General features: G+C 44.4%; 1 protein-coding gene across 1 annotated transcript in view; it reads left to right on the forward strand.

Annotated features, from left to right (window-relative positions):
• LOC126481978 (tripartite motif-containing protein 45) overlaps positions 1-21912 on the forward strand; it is a 165869-nt gene that overhangs the window by 26302 nt on the left and 117655 nt on the right. The window contains exon 2 of the mRNA XM_050105942.1: positions 8945-9087. Within this exon, the coding sequence (XP_049961899.1) occupies positions 8945-9087 (143 nt within the window). The remainder of the gene's footprint in view (positions 1-8944; positions 9088-21912) is intronic.

Below are 21912 nucleotides of genomic sequence, written 5' to 3' on the forward strand. Positions count from 1 at the left end.
ACACTGGCAACATACATCACAAAGAATAGTCACAACGTTAGAATCACTTCACTTTCAGCTTTCCCACTTCAATTAGTATTCATCTCAGTTTCACATGACACTACCCCACTTCGTAACTTTTCTTTCCTACTACGAACTCTGGAGGATATATGCACGTCTTCCTGTGCAATGCAAGCCAAGTGGCGGTGCTGGATAGACGGCTGACTCACCTTGCTTCTCTCTCAGAGTATTAGAGTTTGAATCCAGCGTCACACGGAAACATAACACGCAGAATAATATTAAGAACATATTCGTCACACACGCGAGTCCTCAACTGATACCATGGACGAGTACTTCTCTTTATCCTTTGTCTATTACACAGATTGAGCCTCACACAGTACTCACCACGTGGAAGTACTCGTCTCTAATTCCAAGTCCCGCACACGCCATTTCTTAAATATTTCCAACTTATAATACACACGCCAGTAATTCAGCTTAACTTTAGCACTCGGAAATATTTCAACTTAGTACTAGCATTCGACAGTATTCCAACTTAGTACTAGCACTCGCAAGTATTTCATCTTATTGCTACACGTGGTTTCACTGTGACCGTTGGTCACTTCCGAAGATTACTACGAGCCCCTTAATATTACCTGTCTGTCATTTAATTCTCCCCCCAAAAGTTCCTGAAATAGAGAAGTAATTATTCCAAACTACTCTTAAGTATTTCACATGCATATCATTTTCTCCACTCTTTTGTCTTTACGGAGCACACCTAAGACAGGTCTTACCAACACAAGATCCAGCGCCAGAGTGCTGAAACATGGCCGTTCTTCAGGTCATCTCGCACCTCCGTCGAGGTGGGGGAAGACCATGCTACCCATTGGTCAGCCGCATTTCAGGCGCTCAAAGCTCAGGTAAATTTCATCTCTTTGGTTCCACCAAATGTGACCAAAGGACCGTCTCAAAGATGATCATATATTGCACATTCACTATCTGCGGTTAGCAGACGACCATACATTCATTCATTTCGCAGATCTCACCAAATTGGATGTAGGGATTTATTTTGTGGGAGTGCACATGTGATCAATTAAATAAATAAATTGTCATTCTTTCCTACACTGGTATTCGGCTTTGGTGTATTAAGTGAAATTGAGTTATTATTACAAAAAATATGTTGTTCTGACAAGAATAACGAATAATGTTGTACCTATATCATTGTCGGGCGGTACTGTACCCTTTCGCCATGTCCCATGAATCACTGAAGGATTCTTTGTCGAAATGATGTGGGACGAGTCAGTTTAAGGCATATATATACATCACTAGTGCTAACTTTAACGAACATATTACTTTTTAGTCCTACACATGTACTCATGCAAGGACATAAAATTTCTTTTTTTTTTTTTTTTTTTTTTTTTTTTTTTTGCAGACTACCATTTTTTAAATAATAATTCGTCCATAAAATAGAAGGACTTATTTAGGAGAAATGATTTTGGGCTAGATTTAAAACTTACTTCGCTACCTGTCAGACACTGTATGCTATTGGGAAAATGATCAAAAGTCTTTGTAGCACCTCACTGAACTCCTTTCCGAAGCCCTGACAGCTTCAATAATGTGTAATATAAGCCATTTTTTCCACTAGTGTTGTAGGTATGGACATCACTGTTCTCCTCATTCTGTTTTAGCGGTAAAGTTAACCGGCATGATGTGCGCATTTGAAGATTCCATAACCCTAATGGTATAGCTGAGTATGAATGACATTTGCAGAAAGTGATCTTGCTTTGCGCCATTTGCTCTGAAAAAAAATGTATGACCTATTCTCTCTTTAGCATAATGCAGTGGACCACTACGGTCGCGGGTTCGAATCCTGCCTCCGGAATGGATGTGTGTGATGTCCTTAGGTTAGTTAGGTTTAAGTAGTTCTAAGTTCTAGGGGACTGATGACCTCAGAATTTAAGTCCCATAGTTCTCAGAGCCATTTGAACCATTTGATAATGCAGTGACTGGAACGAGCTTCGCTGAAATGCTGCAGACGTGGCTTTTTGCATAATTAGGGAGGACTCCAACGATTTCATATTCGACATATTCGAAGAGAATGGAACGCCACCACAATGGCGTAACAGTATACGTCTTTTCCTCTCGACACATTGCCACAACGTTGGACAGGACAATTATGGACGCCGAGACACTGCGCTATTCTCGTATTCCTTGCCTCCAAGATCTTTAGACATGACAATATTCGACTTTTTCTTTTGGGTGTACGTGAAGGAATTTGTTTTCACCTTCCCTTTAACTCGTAACATAAATGAGTCCAAGAATAGAGAAACAGCAGCAGTGACTTTCGTCGATGAAGAAATTTTAAACAAAATGTACGTAGAACTTATGTCATCGAGATAGTGTTTGTGCGGCTGGTGGTGAACGCATACAGCATTTGTAATTGTACTGCAAAACAGCGTACTTCTTTTGTATTATGTTTTCATCAGTACATATGACGTTTGGAAATCGGGTGATTCTTTTTAAAACGCCCTGTGTTATGACCACTATAAGCGTTCAGTTGATAACGAGAAACAGCATAGGACCTTTTTTTTATTTGTACTTCCATTCTCCAGTTCAAAGAGTAAAGAAGGCTGTTTGGAAACCGATCGTAGTAGAGCGTCAGTTGTTATTAGGCAAATATCAGGGGGGACTATAATGGGAGGGGGGGCTTCGAATTGGGAATAAATGGAAAGTGATCACTTGTTTCAGCGTTTGCCTTAAACCAAGGGAACCTTCCCGGGAACCTTACTCAGAACATGGGAATGAGAACTACTTTGTACCAAATTTTGGCACAATATATCTCAGAACATAATTTAAAGTCTAGCGTGTGTGAAAGTGTACCTGGCTGCGTACTCACAGGCTAAAGTCTATGACTTTCTCGACGTGTAATGTGTCTAATTCTCCTAGGAGTAAGCTGCGTATTACACATTGTGATGGAAACAGGGACACTATGGGTGACAGGTCATAATTGGCGCCAACTTAACGATTAGTCACAGTGGGCACTTGTTATGTGGCTTATAATAACGGGTTATAAGCATGGCAGTTACCCAGTTCCTCGCAAACCTTCCCTCTCTCTCTCTCTCTCTCTCTCTCTCGCTCTCTCTCTCTCTCTCACACACACTCTCTCTCTACAACGATATGCACATATACTTACACTGATAAGCAAGAACATTATGATTTCCTACCTAATTGCCGGTACGTCCACTTTGGCACGCGTCATGTCATGGAAGCATGAGGCCTTGGCAGGTTGCTGGAAGGGGTTTACAGCACATTTCCACACACAAGTTACCTAATTCCGGGCGGGGGGCATTATCTTGTTGAAAAATGCCACTGGCATCGGGAAACATGATCGCCATGAAGGTGTGTGCGTGGCCTGCAACCAGTGTACGATACTCCTTGCCCATCATGGTGCCTTGCACAAGCTCCAGTGGATGCATGGATGCCCACGAGAATGTTCACATTCATAGGTCGTCGGCTGCGGAGGCCCATCGTTAGGAGTGTCCGGTGCACTGTGTATTCAGACACACTTTTTACTCTGCCCAGCATTAAAGTCTGATGTTAGTTCTGTGACAGTTTATTGCCTGTCCTGTTTTACCAGTCTGCCCTGTCTGTGACGTCTGACATCTGTCATGAGGGGTGGCCGCCCAACCCCATGACGTCTCGATGTGGTTTCACCTTGGTTTCGCCACGTGTTGAAGACACTCGCCACAGCACTCCCCCAACACCCAAAAAGTCATGCAGTTTCCGAAATGCTCGTGCCGAGCCGCCGGGCTATCACAATCTGTCCTCGGTCAAACTCGGGTAGATCGCGTGCCTTCAACATTCTACACACGGACAGCACACTCACTGATACTACATGCACAGTGCGTGTGTCTCAGTAGCAGTCATTGCTCGCCAGTTGGCGCTGTTATCGCCTGGCGCGTTTATATCGATAGTAGGTCGGTGATCACAATCTTCTGGCTGATCAGTGTATAACGTCACTATACACAAAGCTACCATATCCATACCTTTTTACTTTACACGTGGCTGTAGTTCTATTCGTAATGAGTTGAGGAGGCGCATGACCCGTAACGTCCTGTGCAATATTATTTTGGCGCGTTACACACAGGTACATCTGTGTGATCCCGTTAGTTCTTCGACAGTCAGTGCCTTTCTTGGGTAAAACAGTGGGAGGATATCGTCGAAAGTTCGTATTAATACGGCCTGTTTTACGTTTTTCTCGGTAATGGTTTCCAGCAAATTTATTCTATAAAGGTTGAGCCCGAAGCGGAACGACATGCTATTGGCTATTGGAATGACGTCAGCAGTGAAGCAGAACTGCGAACGCGAGGCGAGTTCTTTTGCTACGTCACAAATAAGGCAGCTTAACACCCAAAATTACCATTTACGTTTTGTTTATAGCAATTACTTACCTCGTTATATCCCTCCGATTGCTGAAGAGTATCAGTGAAATTTGCTCGTCTGTGATGCTGCCACCTTCCCTTTCTTCAGCTTTTCATCGAGGTATCACGCTCCAATAAAAATTCTGGTCCGTAAGACTATTCTAATTATGTCCGGCACCACATGAGGATTTTTTTGCGAAACCTTGCCCACTAATCTCTCAGAAATATTTTTATGTTCGCTTTGACACAGTGTCAGTTCCGTTAGCCTCATTGGACAGGAGCGCAAATTTTGAGATGCGTTGCATCCACTTGTCAGACGGCACAAAAAAAGAAAAAAGAAAAAACATGCTCGTGATGAGAATTCCATCCATCCGTATTCTCAGTGGAGTGTTGGAGGAGGGAAAACTAATTTTTCCGCCGAGGTGGCGCAGTGCTTAGCACATTGGACTTGCATTCGGGAGAACATCGATTCAAATCCGCGTCCGACCATCAAGATTTAGGTTTTCCATTATTTCCATAAAGCGCTCCACACAAATGCCAGGATGCTTTCTTTGAAAGGGCACGGCCGACTTTCTTCCCCATCCGTGACACAGTCTGAGCTTGTGCCCCGTCTCTAATGATTAAGTTTTCGGCGGGACGTTAAAACGTAAGCTTTCCTTCCGACGTTGTCCCCAGTGTGTTATCTCATCTGCGAACAGAAATTTTCGTGGGAGCCCTAGTTCAGCCGTCCTGTTGAAATGTACTTAATGACGAGTGACAGAGGATCAGAAAGAAGGTCAAATGAATTAAGCGATGTTATCAGTTCTTTCTCGAACGGCAATGTTTGCTTTCTGCTGCCTTAGGCTGCGTCCACAGTGGCACCAACAACGATCGACAGACGCCATCGCCAGAGGTCGCCCGATAAAATGGCCGACAGCTTTGTCACAATGCATCCGATCTCCTTCGTCAGTCTGAGGCACGGTCAAGGAGGTTAGGTAAGAATCTGTTCTTTGTATGAAGTATGTTAGATTTTAACCTCGAAGAATGGTATGGGTACCATGCTTCGAGACAAGTGCTGGAATGCGGCGTTTTTTATTAACAAGATGCCAAATTCATGTAAATAAGCTACACACATCAAAAAAAGTTTTACATCACTTCGGTTCCGAGAGTTCCGGAATCTGTACAGAAAATTGGAATAGAGATCAACGTAAACATCATTTCCGCTATTTTTAGTACTCATGAAGACCACACATTGCATGTTGTACCACCATACAGCGAGACTTTCAGAGGTGGTGGTCCAGATTGCTGTATACACCGGTACCTCTAATATCCAGTAGCAAGTCCACTTGCATTGATGCTTTCCTGTATTCGTCGTGGCATACTATCTACAAGTTCATCAAGGCAATGTTGGTCCAGATTGTCCCACTCCTCAACCGCGATTCGGCGTAGATCCCCCAGCGTGGTTGGTGGTCACGTCGTCCATAAACAGCCCTTTTCAATCTACCCCAGGCATGTTCGATAGGGCTCATGGTCTGGAGAACAGGCTGGCCACTCTAGTCGAGCGATGTCGTTATCTTGAAGGAAGACATTCACAAGATGTGCACGATGGGGGCGCGAATTGTCGTCCATGAAGACGAATGCCTCGCCAATTTGCTGCCGATATGGTTTCACTATCGGTCGGAGGATGGAATTCACGTATCGTACAGCTGTTACGGCGCCTTCATGATCACCAGCGGCGTACGTCGGCCCCACATAATGCCAGGGAACCTCCACCTCGCTGCAATAGCTGGTCCGTGTGTCTAAGGCGTTCAGCCTGACAGGGCTGCTTCCAAACACGTCTCCGACGATTGTCTGGTTGAAGGCATATGCGACACTCATCAGTGAAGAGAACGTGATGCCAAACCTGAGCGGTCCATTCGGCATGTTGTTGGGCCCATCTGTACCGTGCTGCATGGTGTCGTGGTTGCAAAGATAGTCCTCGCCTTGGACGTCGGGAGTGAAGTTGCGCATCATGCAGCCTATTGCGCACAATCTGAATCGTAACACGACGTCCTGTGGATGTACGGAGAGCATTATGCGACGTGGTGGCGTTGCTGTCAGTCTTTTTAGTGTAATTGCACAAAGCATAGTTTCAAAATTTTGTATAGAATAAGTGTAACATTTCGTAGTATTTGGGGTGCAAGAGTGAAATTATTAGCTTTTAGTCTTCAGGGCATCATAAACAGCATCCAATGTATCGCACAAAAACTTTGAAATTGTATTTTTCAGAACGCAGTATAGGCCTGAATACTGGAAAGATGTAATCGCAAAGTGTCAAACGCCGAAGTGTCACTTCTAGTTTTACTTGAGCCAGAACTGCATCTTTAATGTGAGTACCGGATTTTTTTTTTTAATAGAGCTCGAATCACACCTGCACAAGTACTCTAAATAATCGAAATTAGCTTTCTTTATCCGGAAGTGTTTCACGTATGTGTCTTCACATTTTCATACTCGGCATGATTAGTGCTAACCCTGCAAAGCAAAGTTACAAAGGCTATGTTTTGCTGAATTTATTTGAAGTTGTGCAGGCATGCGGTAATTAACCTTCAATGACTGTCATTTAGCATATGTGTGAAAGATAAACAAAGTTAAAAAAATAGTCCGCACACGTAAAGCCGTGAAAAACAGACACACGCAACACCACATTCACAATCCACTTTATGTAACAGAATCACCACCCTACTGACATAAAAACGCCAGTAAGCACTGATAATAATTTGTAGACAGCTATGTCCACCTTCAACAACCCAAAAAAGATCCACACAGTAAGCGTAAGACACCCCATCCTTCCCACTTGAACAAAGTATTTTTTGAGGTTACAATTCACACCTAAAATTTTCTATAAATATTTTGTCTATTAGTGGTTTCCAATAAACCTGCAATTTCAGTCCACAGATTCCAAACCATGTCGTGATCGTCGTTGTTGTGGTCTTCAGTCCGAAGATTGGTTTGATGCAGCCGTCCATGCACTCTATCTTGTACGAGCTCCTTCACCTTCATGATATTGTTATCCTCAAGAAAACATTCTCTCTTCCTTGGATTAAACCATTCGTTTCACAGTCCATATGTGAGAACGTCAGTCGATTTGACCAAAGAAAACAAACCGATCTGAGTTTCACCTATTGTCGTTCGGGCGATGAGATCAGCTACAGTGTGACGGCGGTCGTAGTAGTGTTGTTGTGGTCTTCAGTTCTGAGACTGCTTTGATGCAGCTCTCCATGCTACCCTATCCTGCGCAAGCTTCTTCATCTCCCAGTACTTACTGCAACCTACATCCTTCTGAATCTGCTTAGTGTATTCATCTCTTGGTCTCCCTCTACGATTTTTACCCTCCACGCTGCCCTCCAATGCTAAATTGGTGATCCCTTGATACCTCAGAACATGCCGTACCAACTGGTCCCTTCTACTCGTCAAGTTGTGCCACAAACTACTCTTCTCCCCAATCCTATTCAATTCCTCCTCATTAGTTATATGATCTACCCATCTAATCTTCAGCATTCTCCTGTAGCACCACATTTCCGAAGCTTCTATTCTCTTCTTGTCCAAACTAGTTATTGTCCATGTTTCACTTCCATACATGGCTACACTCCATACAAATACTTTCAGAAACGACTTACTGACACTTAAATCTATATTAGATGTTAACAAATTTATCTTCTTCAGAAACGCTTTCCTTTCCATTGCCAGTCTACATTTTATATCTTCTCTACTTCGACCATCATCAGTTATTTTGCTCCCCAAATAGCAAAACTGCTTTACTACTTTAAGCGTCTCATTTCCTAATCTAATTCCATCAGCATCACCCGACTTAATTCGACTACATTCCATTATCCTCGTTTTGCTTTTGTTGATGTTCATCTTATATCCTCCTTTCAAGACACTGTCCATTCCGTTCAACTGCTCTTCCAAGTCCTTTGCTGTCTCTGACAGAATCACAATTTCATCCGTGAACCTCAAAGTTTTTATTTCTTCTCCATGGATTTTAATAGCTACTCCGAATTTTTCTTTTGTTTCCTTTACTGCTTGCTCAATATACAGATTGAATAACATCGGGGAGAGGCTACAACCCTGTCTCACTCCCTTCCCAACCACTGCTTCCCTTTCATCTCCCTCGACGGCAAGTATTCCGGTCAACATTGTCAAAAGCTTTCTCTAAGTCTACAAATGCTAGAAACGTAGGTTTACCTTTCCTTAATCTTTCTTCTAAGATAAGTCGTAAGGTCAGTATTGCCTCGCGTGTTCCAATATTTCTACGGAATCCAAACTGATCTTCCCCGAGGTCGGCTTCTACCAGTTTTTCCATTCGTCTGTAAAGAATTCGTGTTAGTATTTTGCGTAGTAGTGTACTGATTTGAAAAGGTCGGCCGATTTCGGTCTTCGGCGGAATCCACCGATATCGGTGCCAATGTGACCGCGGCCTTAGTGCCAAAGTGGAACGAACTTGACGCTTGCTCTTGAGGCCCATCTCGTAGTGTGTGCATTGGAGTGAGCCCTTGTGTGAATATGTGCGTGTGTTTGTGTGTGTGCAGAGCGGTGGCGAACCGTGCGGTGTGCGGCATCTGCCGGCGCGCGCAGTTGGAGCCGCGGCTCCTGGCCTGCCTGCACAGCTTCTGCACGGAGTGCCTGCTCGAGCTGCAGGCGGCGCAGGCCGGCGACGCCTGGAGCGACCCGGGTGAGTGGCGCAGCCGCTGCTGCGCCTGTAGCAGGTGGCACGCATGTCTTCGTTACGAAGAGGCGCAGCGATGTTACTCCTGGAGTCACGATGGAGGAGCCATCGTATATGACTTCAGGGCGCAGCTAGTAGTGATTGAGGAAACTCTGGCGCCACAACAGTACGTCGCGGACCTACTATGTCATTCGCGTATGTTATCTCTCGTGTAACAGTATTGCAGTGCCACTTTCCAACAGGACAATGCTCGTCCACACATGGCATATGACTCTACGAACTGTTTGGATGATGCTGAGATACTTCCTGCTGAAAGTCCTTGTTTTATACAGGGTGTTTGGTTCAACTTGAGAGACCTAAATATCTCGAAAACGATCAAATGTTTATTATATCTCTTAAAAAAATAATGTAGCTATTTATTTAGAGGAAACACTTAGCTTTCAATAAAATACAAAAGAGATATAATAAGCAAAATAATGAATTTCGTAGGTTGCCAATTACGTAGCTATAGTTCTATGTAAAGTTCTATGTACTGACTTGGCAGAAAATCCTAAGAAATTTTGGTCTTATGTCAAAGCGGTAGGTGGATCAAAACAAAATGTCCGAACACTCTGAAACAGAGGATGACAGACTAAAGGCCGAAATACTAAATGTCTTTTTCCAAAGTTGTTTCACAGAGGAAGATTGCACTGTAGTTCCTTCTCTAGATTGTCGCACAGATGACAAAATGGTAGATATCGAAATAGACGACAGAGGGATAGAGAAACAATTAAAATCGCTCAAAAGAGGAAAGGCCTCTGGACCTGATGGGATACCAGTTCAATTTTACACAGAGTCCGCGAAGGAACTTGCCCCCCTTCTTGCAGCGGTGTACCGTAGGTCTCTAGAAGAGCGTAGCGTTCCAAAGGATTGGAAAAGGGCACAGGTCATCCCCGTTTTCAAGAACGGACGCCGAGCAGATGTGCAGAACTATAGACCTATATCTCTAACGTCGATCAGTTGTAGAATTTTGGAACACGTATTGTGTTCGAGTATAATGACTTTTCTGGAGACTAGAAATCTACTCTGTAGGAATCAGCATGGGTTTCGAAAAAGACGGTCATGTGAAACCCAGCTCGCGCTATTCGTCCACGAGACTCAGAGGGCCATAGATACGGGTTCACAGGTAGATGCCGTGTTTCTTGACTTCTGCAAGGCGTTCGATACAGTTCCCCACAGTCGTTTAATGAACAAAGTAAGAGCATATGGACTATCAGACCAATTGTATGATTGGATTGAGGAGTTCCTAGATAACAGGACCCAGCATGTCATTCTCAATGGAGAGAAGTCTTCCGAAGTAAGAGTGGTTTCAGGTGTGCCGCAGGGGAGTATCATAGGACCGTTGCTATTCACAATATACGTAAATGACCTTGTGGATGACATCGGAAGTTCACTGAGGCTTTTTGCGGATGATGCTGTGGTGTATCGAGAGGTTGTAACAATGGAAAATTGTACTGAAATGCAGGAGGATCTGCAGCGAATTGACGCATGGTGCAGGGAATGGCAATTGAATCTCAATGTAGACAAGTGTAATGTGCTGCGAATACACAGAAAGATAGATCCTTTATCATTTAGCTACAAAATAGCAGGTCAGCAACTGGAAGCAGTTAATACCATAAATTATCTGGGAGTACGCATTAGGAGTGATTTAAAATGGAATGATCATATAATGTTGATCGTCGGTAAAGCAGATGCCAGACTGAGATTCATTGGAAGAATCCTAAGGAAATGCAATCCGAAAACAAAGGAAGTAGGTTACAGTACGCTTGTTCGCCCACTGCTTGAATACTGTGTGGGATCCGTACCAGATAGGGTTGATATAAGATATAGAGAAGATCCAACGGAGAGCAGCGCGCTTCGTTACAGGATCATTTAGTAACCGCGAAAGCGTTACGGAGATGATAGATAAACTCCAGTGGAAGACTCTGCAGGAGAGACGCTCAGTAGCTCGGTACAGGCTTTTGTCAAAGTTTCGAGAACATACCTTCACCGAAGAGTCAAGCAGTATATTGCTCCCTCCTACGTATATCTCGCGAAGAGACCATGAGGATAAAATCAGAGAGATTAGAGCCCACACAGAGGCATACCGACAATCCTTCTTTCCACGAACAATACGAGAATGGAATAGAAGGGAGAACCGATAGAGGTAGTCAAGGTACCCTCCGCCACACACCGTCAGGTGGCTTGCGGAGTATGGATGTAGATGTAGATGTACGTATTATATCTGGTTTTATCGAGCGCCAGGCTCCCTACAAATTACTGTAAATGCAATAGCGTAGTATTACTCAGCTCCAGTTCACTATCATAGAAAATAGACAAGTTTTAATAAAATTATTTCACTGGATTACTTCAATTAATATCACTGAATATTTTTACAATATTTCTTCCGCTCCGGCTATCAGACGTTGTGCTGTGAAAAAATATTTTTAAATGTACCGCGTAATGGCGGCTAATTGTTAACAATCAGAGATCACTGTTACTCGCTCAGAAACAAATGCTAGCGCAGCACAATAGCTTGCGTACCTTATTCCAGCTAACACCAGAATGAACAGAACAAAACAGACTAGACAGAAGAATGAACATTGCATTGTGTTTTATACTCTTACAGAGATGATAATACTTCTTTTAATTACTTACACATTATAATCTCATACACTAAAAATAATGTCTTTTCTGCATTTATCGATATATATTGTATATTTTCACAGTTAAATCAATGTTTGCAATTCATTTTGAGTCACATACAGTCATTTTTATTTATGTTTCACCTCGATAATGGTGAATATTGCAAAAGGGACACTACATGTTGTCTGTTCAAAATGGCTCTGAGCACTATAGGACTTAACTGCTGAGGTCATCAGTCCCCTAGAACTTAGAACTACTTAAACCTAACTAACCTAAGGATATCACACACATCCATGCCCGAGGCAGGATTCGAACCTGCGACCGTAGCGGTCGCGCGGTTCCAGACTGTAGCACCTAGAACCGCTCGGCGACTGCGGCCGGCTGTTGCATGTGAAAAGCTAATATTATCAAAGGGAACATCTGTCTGTGCTACAACTGGTCACCTCCTAGTCACCCCGCCCCACCGCTGGGCGCAGTCAGCTTCGTATTTGCAAATACGAGGCGTGTTTTTTAAGTAAGTACCGTTTTGAAATTTAAAAAAGACGTGGTAAGATATCTCAATAATTTTATTTTTACATGAAAGCCTGTACCTTAATATATTTTTCTACACAATTTCCGTCAACATTGAGGCACTTGTCATAGCGTTGTACTTGGTTTTGAATACCCTCCTCATAGAAGTCTGCCGCCTGACTTGTTAACCACTACGTCACCACTGTTTTGACTTCGTCATAATCTTGAAGACGCTGACCGCCCCGGTGTTTCTTCAAGTGCAGGAACAGATGGTAGTCACTGGGCGCAAGACCGGGGCTGTACGGAGGATGATCTAGAGTTTCCCATCGAAAAGATGTGATGAGATCTTTGGTCTGATTCGCCACATGCGGACGGGCATTGTCTTGCAGCAAAACGATGCCCTTGCTCAACTTCCATGGACTGTTGCTTTGATTCTGGTGTGACGTAGGCCACCCGTGTTTCATCGCCCGTAGCAATTTGGCTTAAGAAATCTTCACCGTCATTGTGGTACCGCTCAAAGAAAGTCAATGCACTGTCTAAACGTTCGATTTTGTGCACATCCGTCAACATTTTCGGTACCCAACGTGCGCACAGTTTTCGGTAATTCAAGTGCTCGTCCACAATGCCATACAAAACACTACGAGAAACATTAGGAAAGTCATCCTGCAAGGAGGAAATCGTAAAGCGTCCGTTTTCTCTCACTTTATTGTCCACTTCCTGCACCAAACTTTCCTTAACGACCGAAGGACGCCCACTCCGTTGTTCATCATGCACATTTGTTCGGCCATCTTTAAATGCTCTCACTCACTTTCTTACCATTCCATCACTCATAATGTTTTCTCCGTAAACTGCACAGATCTCACGATGAATATCGATCGCTTTTAGGCCTTCAGTACTAAGAAATCTTATAACAGCCCGTGCTTCACAGTCGGCGGAACTCACGATTATCAGAGGCGTCTTAAACACTCAGTACACAACGTAAACAAGGAAGAATCAGACTGTCATGGCGTCAGTGCATAGATTAAGGTACAGGCTTTCATGTAAAAAATAAAATTATTGAGATGTCTTAGCACGTCTTTTTTTAATTTCGAAACGGTACTTACCTAAAAAACACGCCTCGTATTTATCTCCCCCCCCCCCCCCCCAATTGCTATTGCATATTGCGATTATTCGCCAAAAAATTCCTACGGTTTACTCAAACTATTGTTTTCCATTCTTGGTAGATGGTGCTCTAATCAACAAACATCAAGTATTTCCGTCTTTCCTGTTACGAACCGACACATTTGATTCTACATTTCACTTACTACGTAAATGTCAATGTTTTCGTTCTAACGGCTGATATTTAGGGCCTATACCCGAAATTTGCTTTTGTATAGTACAATTGATTGTATAGTACAATACGGTTAGCCTTTTCAGTGTTTGGTTAGAAACTACGTTCTATGTGATCCACGAACAACGGCGTGGATGTAATAGTTTTCTGGTCCCATCGGGATGCTTCATGTTAGTGAGTCCCCTCGCCTCTCACCATTTCAGAGGTTGATTTCGGCGAGTATCCATGGCAGGTGCGCCTGTCGCTATCACGTCATGCACATTTCATCTTATTACAATGGTTGTGGTTCGTATCCCGCCGGTAGGTGCGTAGGGGCCACCACGAGGGTTATGGTGTTTGGATGAAAACACACACCGATATCAGTCGCCCTCAAAGCAGGGTACGAAGGTGGCCACCGAAATCAAGCATTCTGATGGTTTTGGGACTCACTGCAATCAGCCCCGTAGGTGACACAAATGTACCTTATCATGGACATAGCTTATTCGCCAGAAATGTCAATGTCTTGCCATATTACTTGTACTGTATAGTCACATTTGCAACAATCCAAGTAGCGTTTGAACATCAGTATCAATAGTTAGAAGGCAAAGGTTTACATTTACATCGTAAATGAATTGCAGAACTAAATGCATCGGTTCTTAATTGCGAAAACAAGCACAAATGGTTCAAATGGCTCTGAGCACTATGGGACTTAACATCAGAGGTCATCAGTCCCTTGACCTTAGAACTACTTAAACCTAACTAACCTAAGGATATCACACACATCCATGCCCGAGGCAGGATTCGAACCTGCGACCGTAGCAGTCGCGCGGTTCCGGACTGAAGCGCCTAGAACCGCTCGGCCACCGCGGCCGGCAAAACAAGCACAGATATTTGTCGATTGCAGTGTCACCTACTATGAATGGGAAACAATGGTCTGAGTAAACCATATTTACATTTTTGACGTAGAATCCGAATACGGAATGAAAATTTTTGACGGTACAAAGATACAAAGTTCACCTCACCCACGCAGAATGGTTGTCCAGTTGTAGCACAGACCATAGAGCATTTCTTTATAGCACGCGTCGTTTTCGATATATTTAGTTCTCTCAAGTTCAAACAAGTATACTTGTAAATCGTGTGATGACACTAAAGGTTAGTGAATTGAATCCCATTAAATATGCAAGGATACCCTCCAAAATAATTTATGGGGAAGTTTATGACTGTTAACTACTAACACGAATTACTTTAATTTATTCAAATAAACAAATAGTAAGATATCGAAACATCAGTCTTCTTACAACAAAATTATGAATAGACAAATGGCAGGCTGTGCCAATAATAATGTAATAAAACATTATATCTGACATACGGGGTCGGGAGGAAAGATGCCGATACTCAAGTAAATTAATTACAGTCGCGAGATGCCGACTGATTCCCGTAATGTTAATTGAATATGGGTAGTACTATACGAACGAATGCGACACCCCTGTGCTCAGAGTTCAAAGCAGATGTTCATGGTATTAAGATGCAAGTCTTCAGAGTGAAGCATGAAGTAATCGGATTACTTAAAAAGACTTAACGGCCCTACACACGTCCCGCAGTTGCGGCTCGATCTCACCATAATATTGCGGGTGGCGGCTGAAGCGGCCGCAGAAGCGATTACTGGCGGACACGACACCCTAGTCGGTGGCTAAGTTGAAATTAGCCTAAAAACTTTTGTAAGTCGCCACTGCGTCAGGTCAGGTGGCTCTGCAGCCGGCGGCACCTCTCCGTATAGGTAGCCTGGCAGCGAAGGCTCCAGAATTTCGATCAAATGGTTCAAATGGCTCTGAGCACTATGGGACTTAACATCTGAGGTCATTAGTCCCCTAGAACTTAGAACTATTTAAACCTAACTAACCTAAGTACACCACACACATCCATGCCCGAGGCAGGATTCGAACCTGCGACCGTAGCGGTCGCGCGGTTCCAGACTGTAGCGCCCAGAACCCTCGGCCACTCCGGCCGGCTCCAGAATTTCGTCATGAAGGTTGAAAATGAGGTCCAAGTCTAATTTCCGACTGAGTGTTGGTTAAAAGGAAATCTCACATTGACGTGTCCTGCATCTCTCATTGATGTTTGGTTAGCTGACGTCTGGAGTTTCTGAGTTCTGGTCTATCAAACTGCTTCTCACAAAACACTAGTCCCCTTCCTCTAGCTGGTTAACCAATAATAACTTGCATCCTGGCATTCTCCACAAGTAAAGTTACGTCACTCTCCCTCTGTGTCTTTCTTTGACTAATGAGGTGCTCTGCATCGTCACCTTTCTAGTTTATAATTTATTTATGTGAGCCAATGTTGACGGGTTTATACTGAGTAAACATTTGCTCTTTGCAGAGTCAAAACGTTTAGTGGTGCCTTACGTTTTCAGAGACCTATCCATCTTTGAGATATTTATATTTAGCTTTCAGTACTTTCTAGAGAAATGCCCAACTTACTACATTTCGAGTACGATTGTTATTTTTGCTAAAAAGGGCGATCCTCCTCACTCCATTTCCAGGTCATAAACATTTTCGCCTGGAGTTCACTCCAAGGGAGAGGCTATCTGTTTTTCTATACAAAGCCACGTGTCCAGTGGATGTGCTCCAAGGCTATACGCACTGTCCGCTTGTCCACTGCCGCTCAGTCCTACCCTCGCAGCATTCCGAGAACTGGCGCTGAGGGGCGCCTGATTTCGAGGCTTCTGGCGATCTACGTGCCTTTTCACAGTTTGGTAGCTTTCATCGTTTTGCACTTCTACAGGGCATACAAATATTAAGCAGCAGTGAAAGAATATTAAGGGTGCATGAGTTATTTACTTACAATCACTATTACCGCTGTTTCTCACATTCTTCGGTGTCAATTAAGTAATCCGATGAAATGGATTCCCTTTATGGATTTGTGTAGATTATGAGACTGTTTCTGGAAAAACAGTCCCATAACATCCTGTGGCCAGCAGCATCCCCAGATCTGTCGCTGATAGTACATATAAAAGACCATCTAGGATGTCACCCCTATCCTAGTGCCAGTGTCCAGTGTATTAAGGACCAGCTACAACACTTGTGACGTAGCTTCCCTCAGGAGTGGATACAACGGCTTCAAACAGGATCAGGGCGCGCATCTCAGTCAGTGAAGTTTCATTTCATTTCCCTCTCCCCTCCTGGGTGCAACTTTTTTCTAGTTGCAGATTGGAAAATTTATCGTGCAGAAGCATAAACATTAAATGCTATGGCACACAATAGCAATATTATAAGCTAGTCTGCTAGTACGCAGTCTATACAGAAACTACAAATGGTGCAAGCCCCCAGAGACTGTTTATCCATACTACGCATGGGGCACTTGCTATGTACTGCACACAGTCATGTGTTCCGCAGCCACAGTGTCCACTTCCTCGTGTAAAAGTTAAGCTCACCAGTTTCCAGTTGAAAATGATAATAAGGTTTAGTATTACTTGCGCATGATTGTGCAGTACTTGAAAATCACTGACAATCATAGGTCATCGACAAGCTCTACTTTCAAGAATTCGAATACTACATTCATTGTAATCTTTTTGTCTTAAACCACATTTCAAATTTTGTAAATTGGTGGAAGGGTTTTGTTCACATTTCCTAATCCACTCGCGTCTGTTGTATGCTATTATAAAAATGCACCACCATACTGTCGAATACGATTGGTTGCTTCATATTGTTAACAAATCTATGCTAAAAAACCGTTTGTTGATGGACCCTCAAATCAAACTTGAGGAGCGTTCAATAAGTAAGGCAACACTTTTTTTCTGAAAGTTGGTTGGTTGTTTTCAGGATTCCAATACGTCGTACTATTCCTCACTCTTTTGGCTACAAAAATCTATTTTTCACTATAATCTCCGTTCAATATGATAGCCTTACGCCACCTTACTGGGAGTGCCTTTATGTCAACATGGCACCACTCTACTGGTCGATGTCAGAGCCAACGTCTTGCTGCATCAGTAGCCTCTCCGTCAACCACTCACTGCTTCCCACGGAGCGCATTCTTCATTGGGCCAGTCAGATAGAAGCCGGAAAGTGAGATATCTGGGCTGTAGGGCGGGTGAGGAAGAACTGTGCAATGAAGTTTTTTGAGCGCCTGTCGGATGCGCAGACTTGTGCGTGGCATTGCGTTGTTTGGGAAAAGGAGAAGTTAGTTTGTAGGTTTGTGTTGGTGAACATGCCGAAGTCGTTCCACTGCAGGAATCACGGCTGTGTGCAGCTGGCCAGCACTTGGAGATCGGATTAGTTTCTGTAACCTCGCTGCGATGATGACAGACGCCGCGCCCAGTGACTCTCCATGCTTTTGTTGACTGCCAGGTCTGCATAGACATTCTGCAAGCACCTATGAATATCTCGAAGCCCTGGTTTTCCGCCAAAAGAAACTCAGTGACAGTTGTCTGTCTGGTATGCATCCAAGTTACGGACAGCATTTTTGAAGACTACGTATAGGGCCGCCACCTATAGGAACGACATGAAACTATAGGAGCTAAAGTGAGAATACTCTACAATGTCCCACAACTTATTCTGCATTTTTTCAATCGAAACTGGTCGAGAAAACAAGTGTAGCATTACTTATTGAATGCTCCCTGTATCTAGGCTGCTAAGCGAAACAGTCGATATCTAGAAAAATCCCGAAGTCTGACTTGCGCAATTATTAATTAACGTTACAGTAAAGCAGCATGCCATCCGGAAGAATTACGGCTGTAGCTTCCTCTTTCTGTCAGCCTTTCACAGTACCAGCACAGCAAGGCAGTTTTCGTTGATGAAACGAGGCCAGATCAGTCAATTTTGCAGGCTGTTGCCCCTGTAACTATTGCAAAGGCTGCTGCCCCTCTCCAGGAACCACACGTTCATCTAGGTTCTCATCAGATACCTCTCTGTCGTGGTTGCATCTATGGTACGGTTAGCACCCCGCTGATAGCAAAGTCCATATTTCATATAGGTTAGCGATAATTTATTTCATCTGGTGATGTTTGTGTGGCATTGTTTTACGTTCCTTTCAGTAATTTTTATTTGAGCCACAATGTGCCTTCACAATAGGTTTGCATGCCATGTTGCAAAGCAGTGTGCACAGTTTTTGTCCAAGTCTTAATATATAACCGACTGAGATACTTCGTGGTCTCACCCTATTCTGCCTGTTTTCATGTTATGCCATTAACAACGAGAGGCCTCGGATAGACTCATTTTGGCAGTTCACGTGCGTACCATGTAAAATGTAGCAGTCTATGACATTTTTGCTCGCTACCTCCTCCTTATTATGAGGAAATCGCCCGTAAAGTTCTTGATGTTCAATTGACTAAAAACTAGTAGGCTCTATACATAACTGAAAATAAGAGATTTTTCGTCATCATATACACTCCTGGAAATGGAAAAAAGAACACATTGACACCGGTGTGTCAGACCCACCGTACTTTCTCCGGACACTGCGAGAGGGCTGTACAAGCAATGATCACACGCACGGCACAGCGGACACACCAGGAACCGCGGTGTTGGCCGTCGAATGGCGCTAGCTGCGCAGCATTTCTGCACCGCCGCCGTCAGTGTCAGCCAGTTTGCCGTGGCATACGGAGCTCCATCGCAGTCTTTAACACTGGTAGCATGCCGCGACAGCGTGGACGTGAACCGTATGTGCAGTTGACGGACTTTGAGCGAGGGCGTATAGTGGGCATGCGGGAGGCCGGGTGGACGTACCGCCGAATTGCTCAACACGTGGGGCGTGAGGTCTCCACAGTACATCGATGTTGTCGCCAGTGGTCGGCGGAAGGTGCACGTGCCCGTCGACCTGGGACCGGACCGCAGCGACGCACGGATGCACGCCAAGACCGTAGGATCCTACGCAGTGCCGTAGGGGCCGCACCGCCACTTCCCAGCAAATTAGGGACACTGTTGCTCCTGGGGTATCGGCGAGGACCATTCGCAACCGTCTCCATGAAGCTGGGCTACGGTCCCGCACACCGTTAGGCCGTCTTCCGCTCACGCCCCAACATCGTGCAGCCCGCCTCCAGTGGTGTCGCGACAGGCGTGAATGGAGGGACGAATGGAGACGTGTCGTCTTCAGCGATGAGAGTCGCTTCTGCCTTGGTGCCAATGATGGTCGTATGCGTGTTTGGCGCCGTGCAGGTGAGCGCCACAATCAGGACTGCATACGACCGAGGCACACAGGGCCAACACCCGGCATCATGGTGTGGGGAGCTATCTCCTACACTGGCCGTACACCACTGGTGATCGTCGAGGGGACACTGAATAGTGCACGGCACATCCAAACCGTCATCGCACCCATCGTTCTACCATTCCTAGACCGGCAAGGGAACTTGCTGTTCCAACAGGACAATGCACGTCCGCATGTATCCCGTGCCACCCAACGTGCTCTAGAAGGTGTAAGTCAACTACCCTGGCCAGCAAGATCTCCGGATCTGTCCCCCATTGAGCATGTTTGGGACTGGATGAAGCGTCGTCTCACGCGGTCTGCACGTCCAGCACGAACGCTGGTCCAACTGAGGCGCCAGGTGGAAATGGCATGGCAAGCCGTTCCACAGGACTACATCCAGCATCTCTACGACCGTCTCCATGGGAGAATAGCAGCCTGCATTGCTGCGAAAGGTTGATATACACTGTACTAGTGCCGACATTGTGCATGCTCTGTTGCCTGTGTCTATGTGCCTGTGGTTCTGTCAGTGTGATCATGTGATGTATCTGACCCCAGGAATGTGTCAATAAAGTTTCCCCTTCCTGGGACAATGAATTCACGGTGTTCTTATTTCAATTTCCAGGAGTGTATATCGGGTCTGTAAATGCTTATTTTTCCGAGAAATCGAGGAAAGAAACTTTGACAACTGCTGCTTATCACGCTGCATCCACAGCTTTATTTCGTGCACTCCAGTGCGCCCTGCCCCGAGCTGCAATGCCACGCCTAGTCGGCGGTCCTGGGCTGTCAAAGGGCCCTGTGTCAGTTCCCTTCCCGAATCAGTTTCTTCATCGGCCAAGCAATGGTGCGAGTTGCCAGTGACTAAAGGCTGCTTGCTGACTGCACCACTTTCTCGCAGCAGGTTACAGCTTACGCCTTGAGGCCATTGGCTTCTCTGAGTATTGTCCCGACTAAGAAATAGGCGAATCTTTTAATAATACTGTTTTCATGTTGAAATATCACATGAAAACCAGGTATCGACTCACTGCCCTGGTAGTGAACTACCGGCTTTCTGATCTCCAATTACCCAGTTGCTCCACCACTGCAGAGGCCAACCCATTTAGTGTCAGAAGCAGTTACTGACGTCTGCAGCTGGATCAAGGGCCAAGTCTCCAGCTGCAACGTGCACTTTCAGTGGTATGAGTGTGGTGAGTGAGCTTTTATTTTTGAGGCCTTTTTGTTTTGTTTTGCACGTGGAAACCTGTAGGTACAATTTGTGAAACATAAGGGGCCCGCGGATGTGTCGCAATTTAAGTGAAATTGTAGAGAGTACTATTTACAGCCTGTGAGATGCCAACATTGTAATTTGGCAGGACACAAACTGCTTTGTATGCTATCAGTGTCAACTACACGTAGTTCTCACTGATGTTAAGGACACAAGGCAAATCAATCTTCAGAAGCTATATGGGCAATGATCCATTGTAAGGATTAATATCATTTCTTGTTATTCTGCCAAAGTCTGGCTTTCCTTTTTTTGTATCTTTAACTGTACTGTACTTTTGGTAAGTAGAATTAGCACAAATGCCGGGGTAACTAACATGAGCAATGACACAAAGGGAAGCAATTGACTCTTTGTTTAAAAAAGGTGGCCAAACCATTGGACAGCAAAGCTTATTTACAAAAACAGTTGATCATTTTGAAGCCAGACAGCACATGTAGATAGGGTAAACTATAAGGGATAGCAGAGGCAAAAGCTCAATTCACTGTACCCACTCCTTCTTTGGATTCACCTGCAGCTACCCTAGTGCTTCCTTTTTCAAGTAAAATGACTGCAGATGTATTAGCATTTATTGACATTCTGGAAGCTGCTGCAGGTCCAGGCGGGTACTCAGAAGAAGTACATCTGCACATGATCAAGTTGCAATTGATAGGTGACACAATGACATATGTATTGTGTCCTGAAGGGTGTAATAAGGCAAGCACATTCGAACAACTCGTGGATGGACTCTTTCAGCGTTACCACAAGCAGAATAGTACAAGATTCTTCAGGAAGCATCTGTCTAAGAAACAGAACGAAATGGTGGAAATGTCCTTGAAAAGAAATAGGAAAATAAATTCGCAAACATATGAGGTAACAGAGAGTGAGGAGACAGATAAAATTATCCTACAAAAGGCAGAATAAATAGCTCCAGGTGCAT

The sequence above is a fragment of the Schistocerca serialis genome, chromosome 5, assembly GCF_023864345.2.
Source record: "Schistocerca serialis cubense isolate TAMUIC-IGC-003099 chromosome 5, iqSchSeri2.2, whole genome shotgun sequence".
In the NCBI taxonomy this organism is placed as follows: domain Eukaryota; kingdom Metazoa; phylum Arthropoda; class Insecta; order Orthoptera; family Acrididae; genus Schistocerca; species Schistocerca serialis.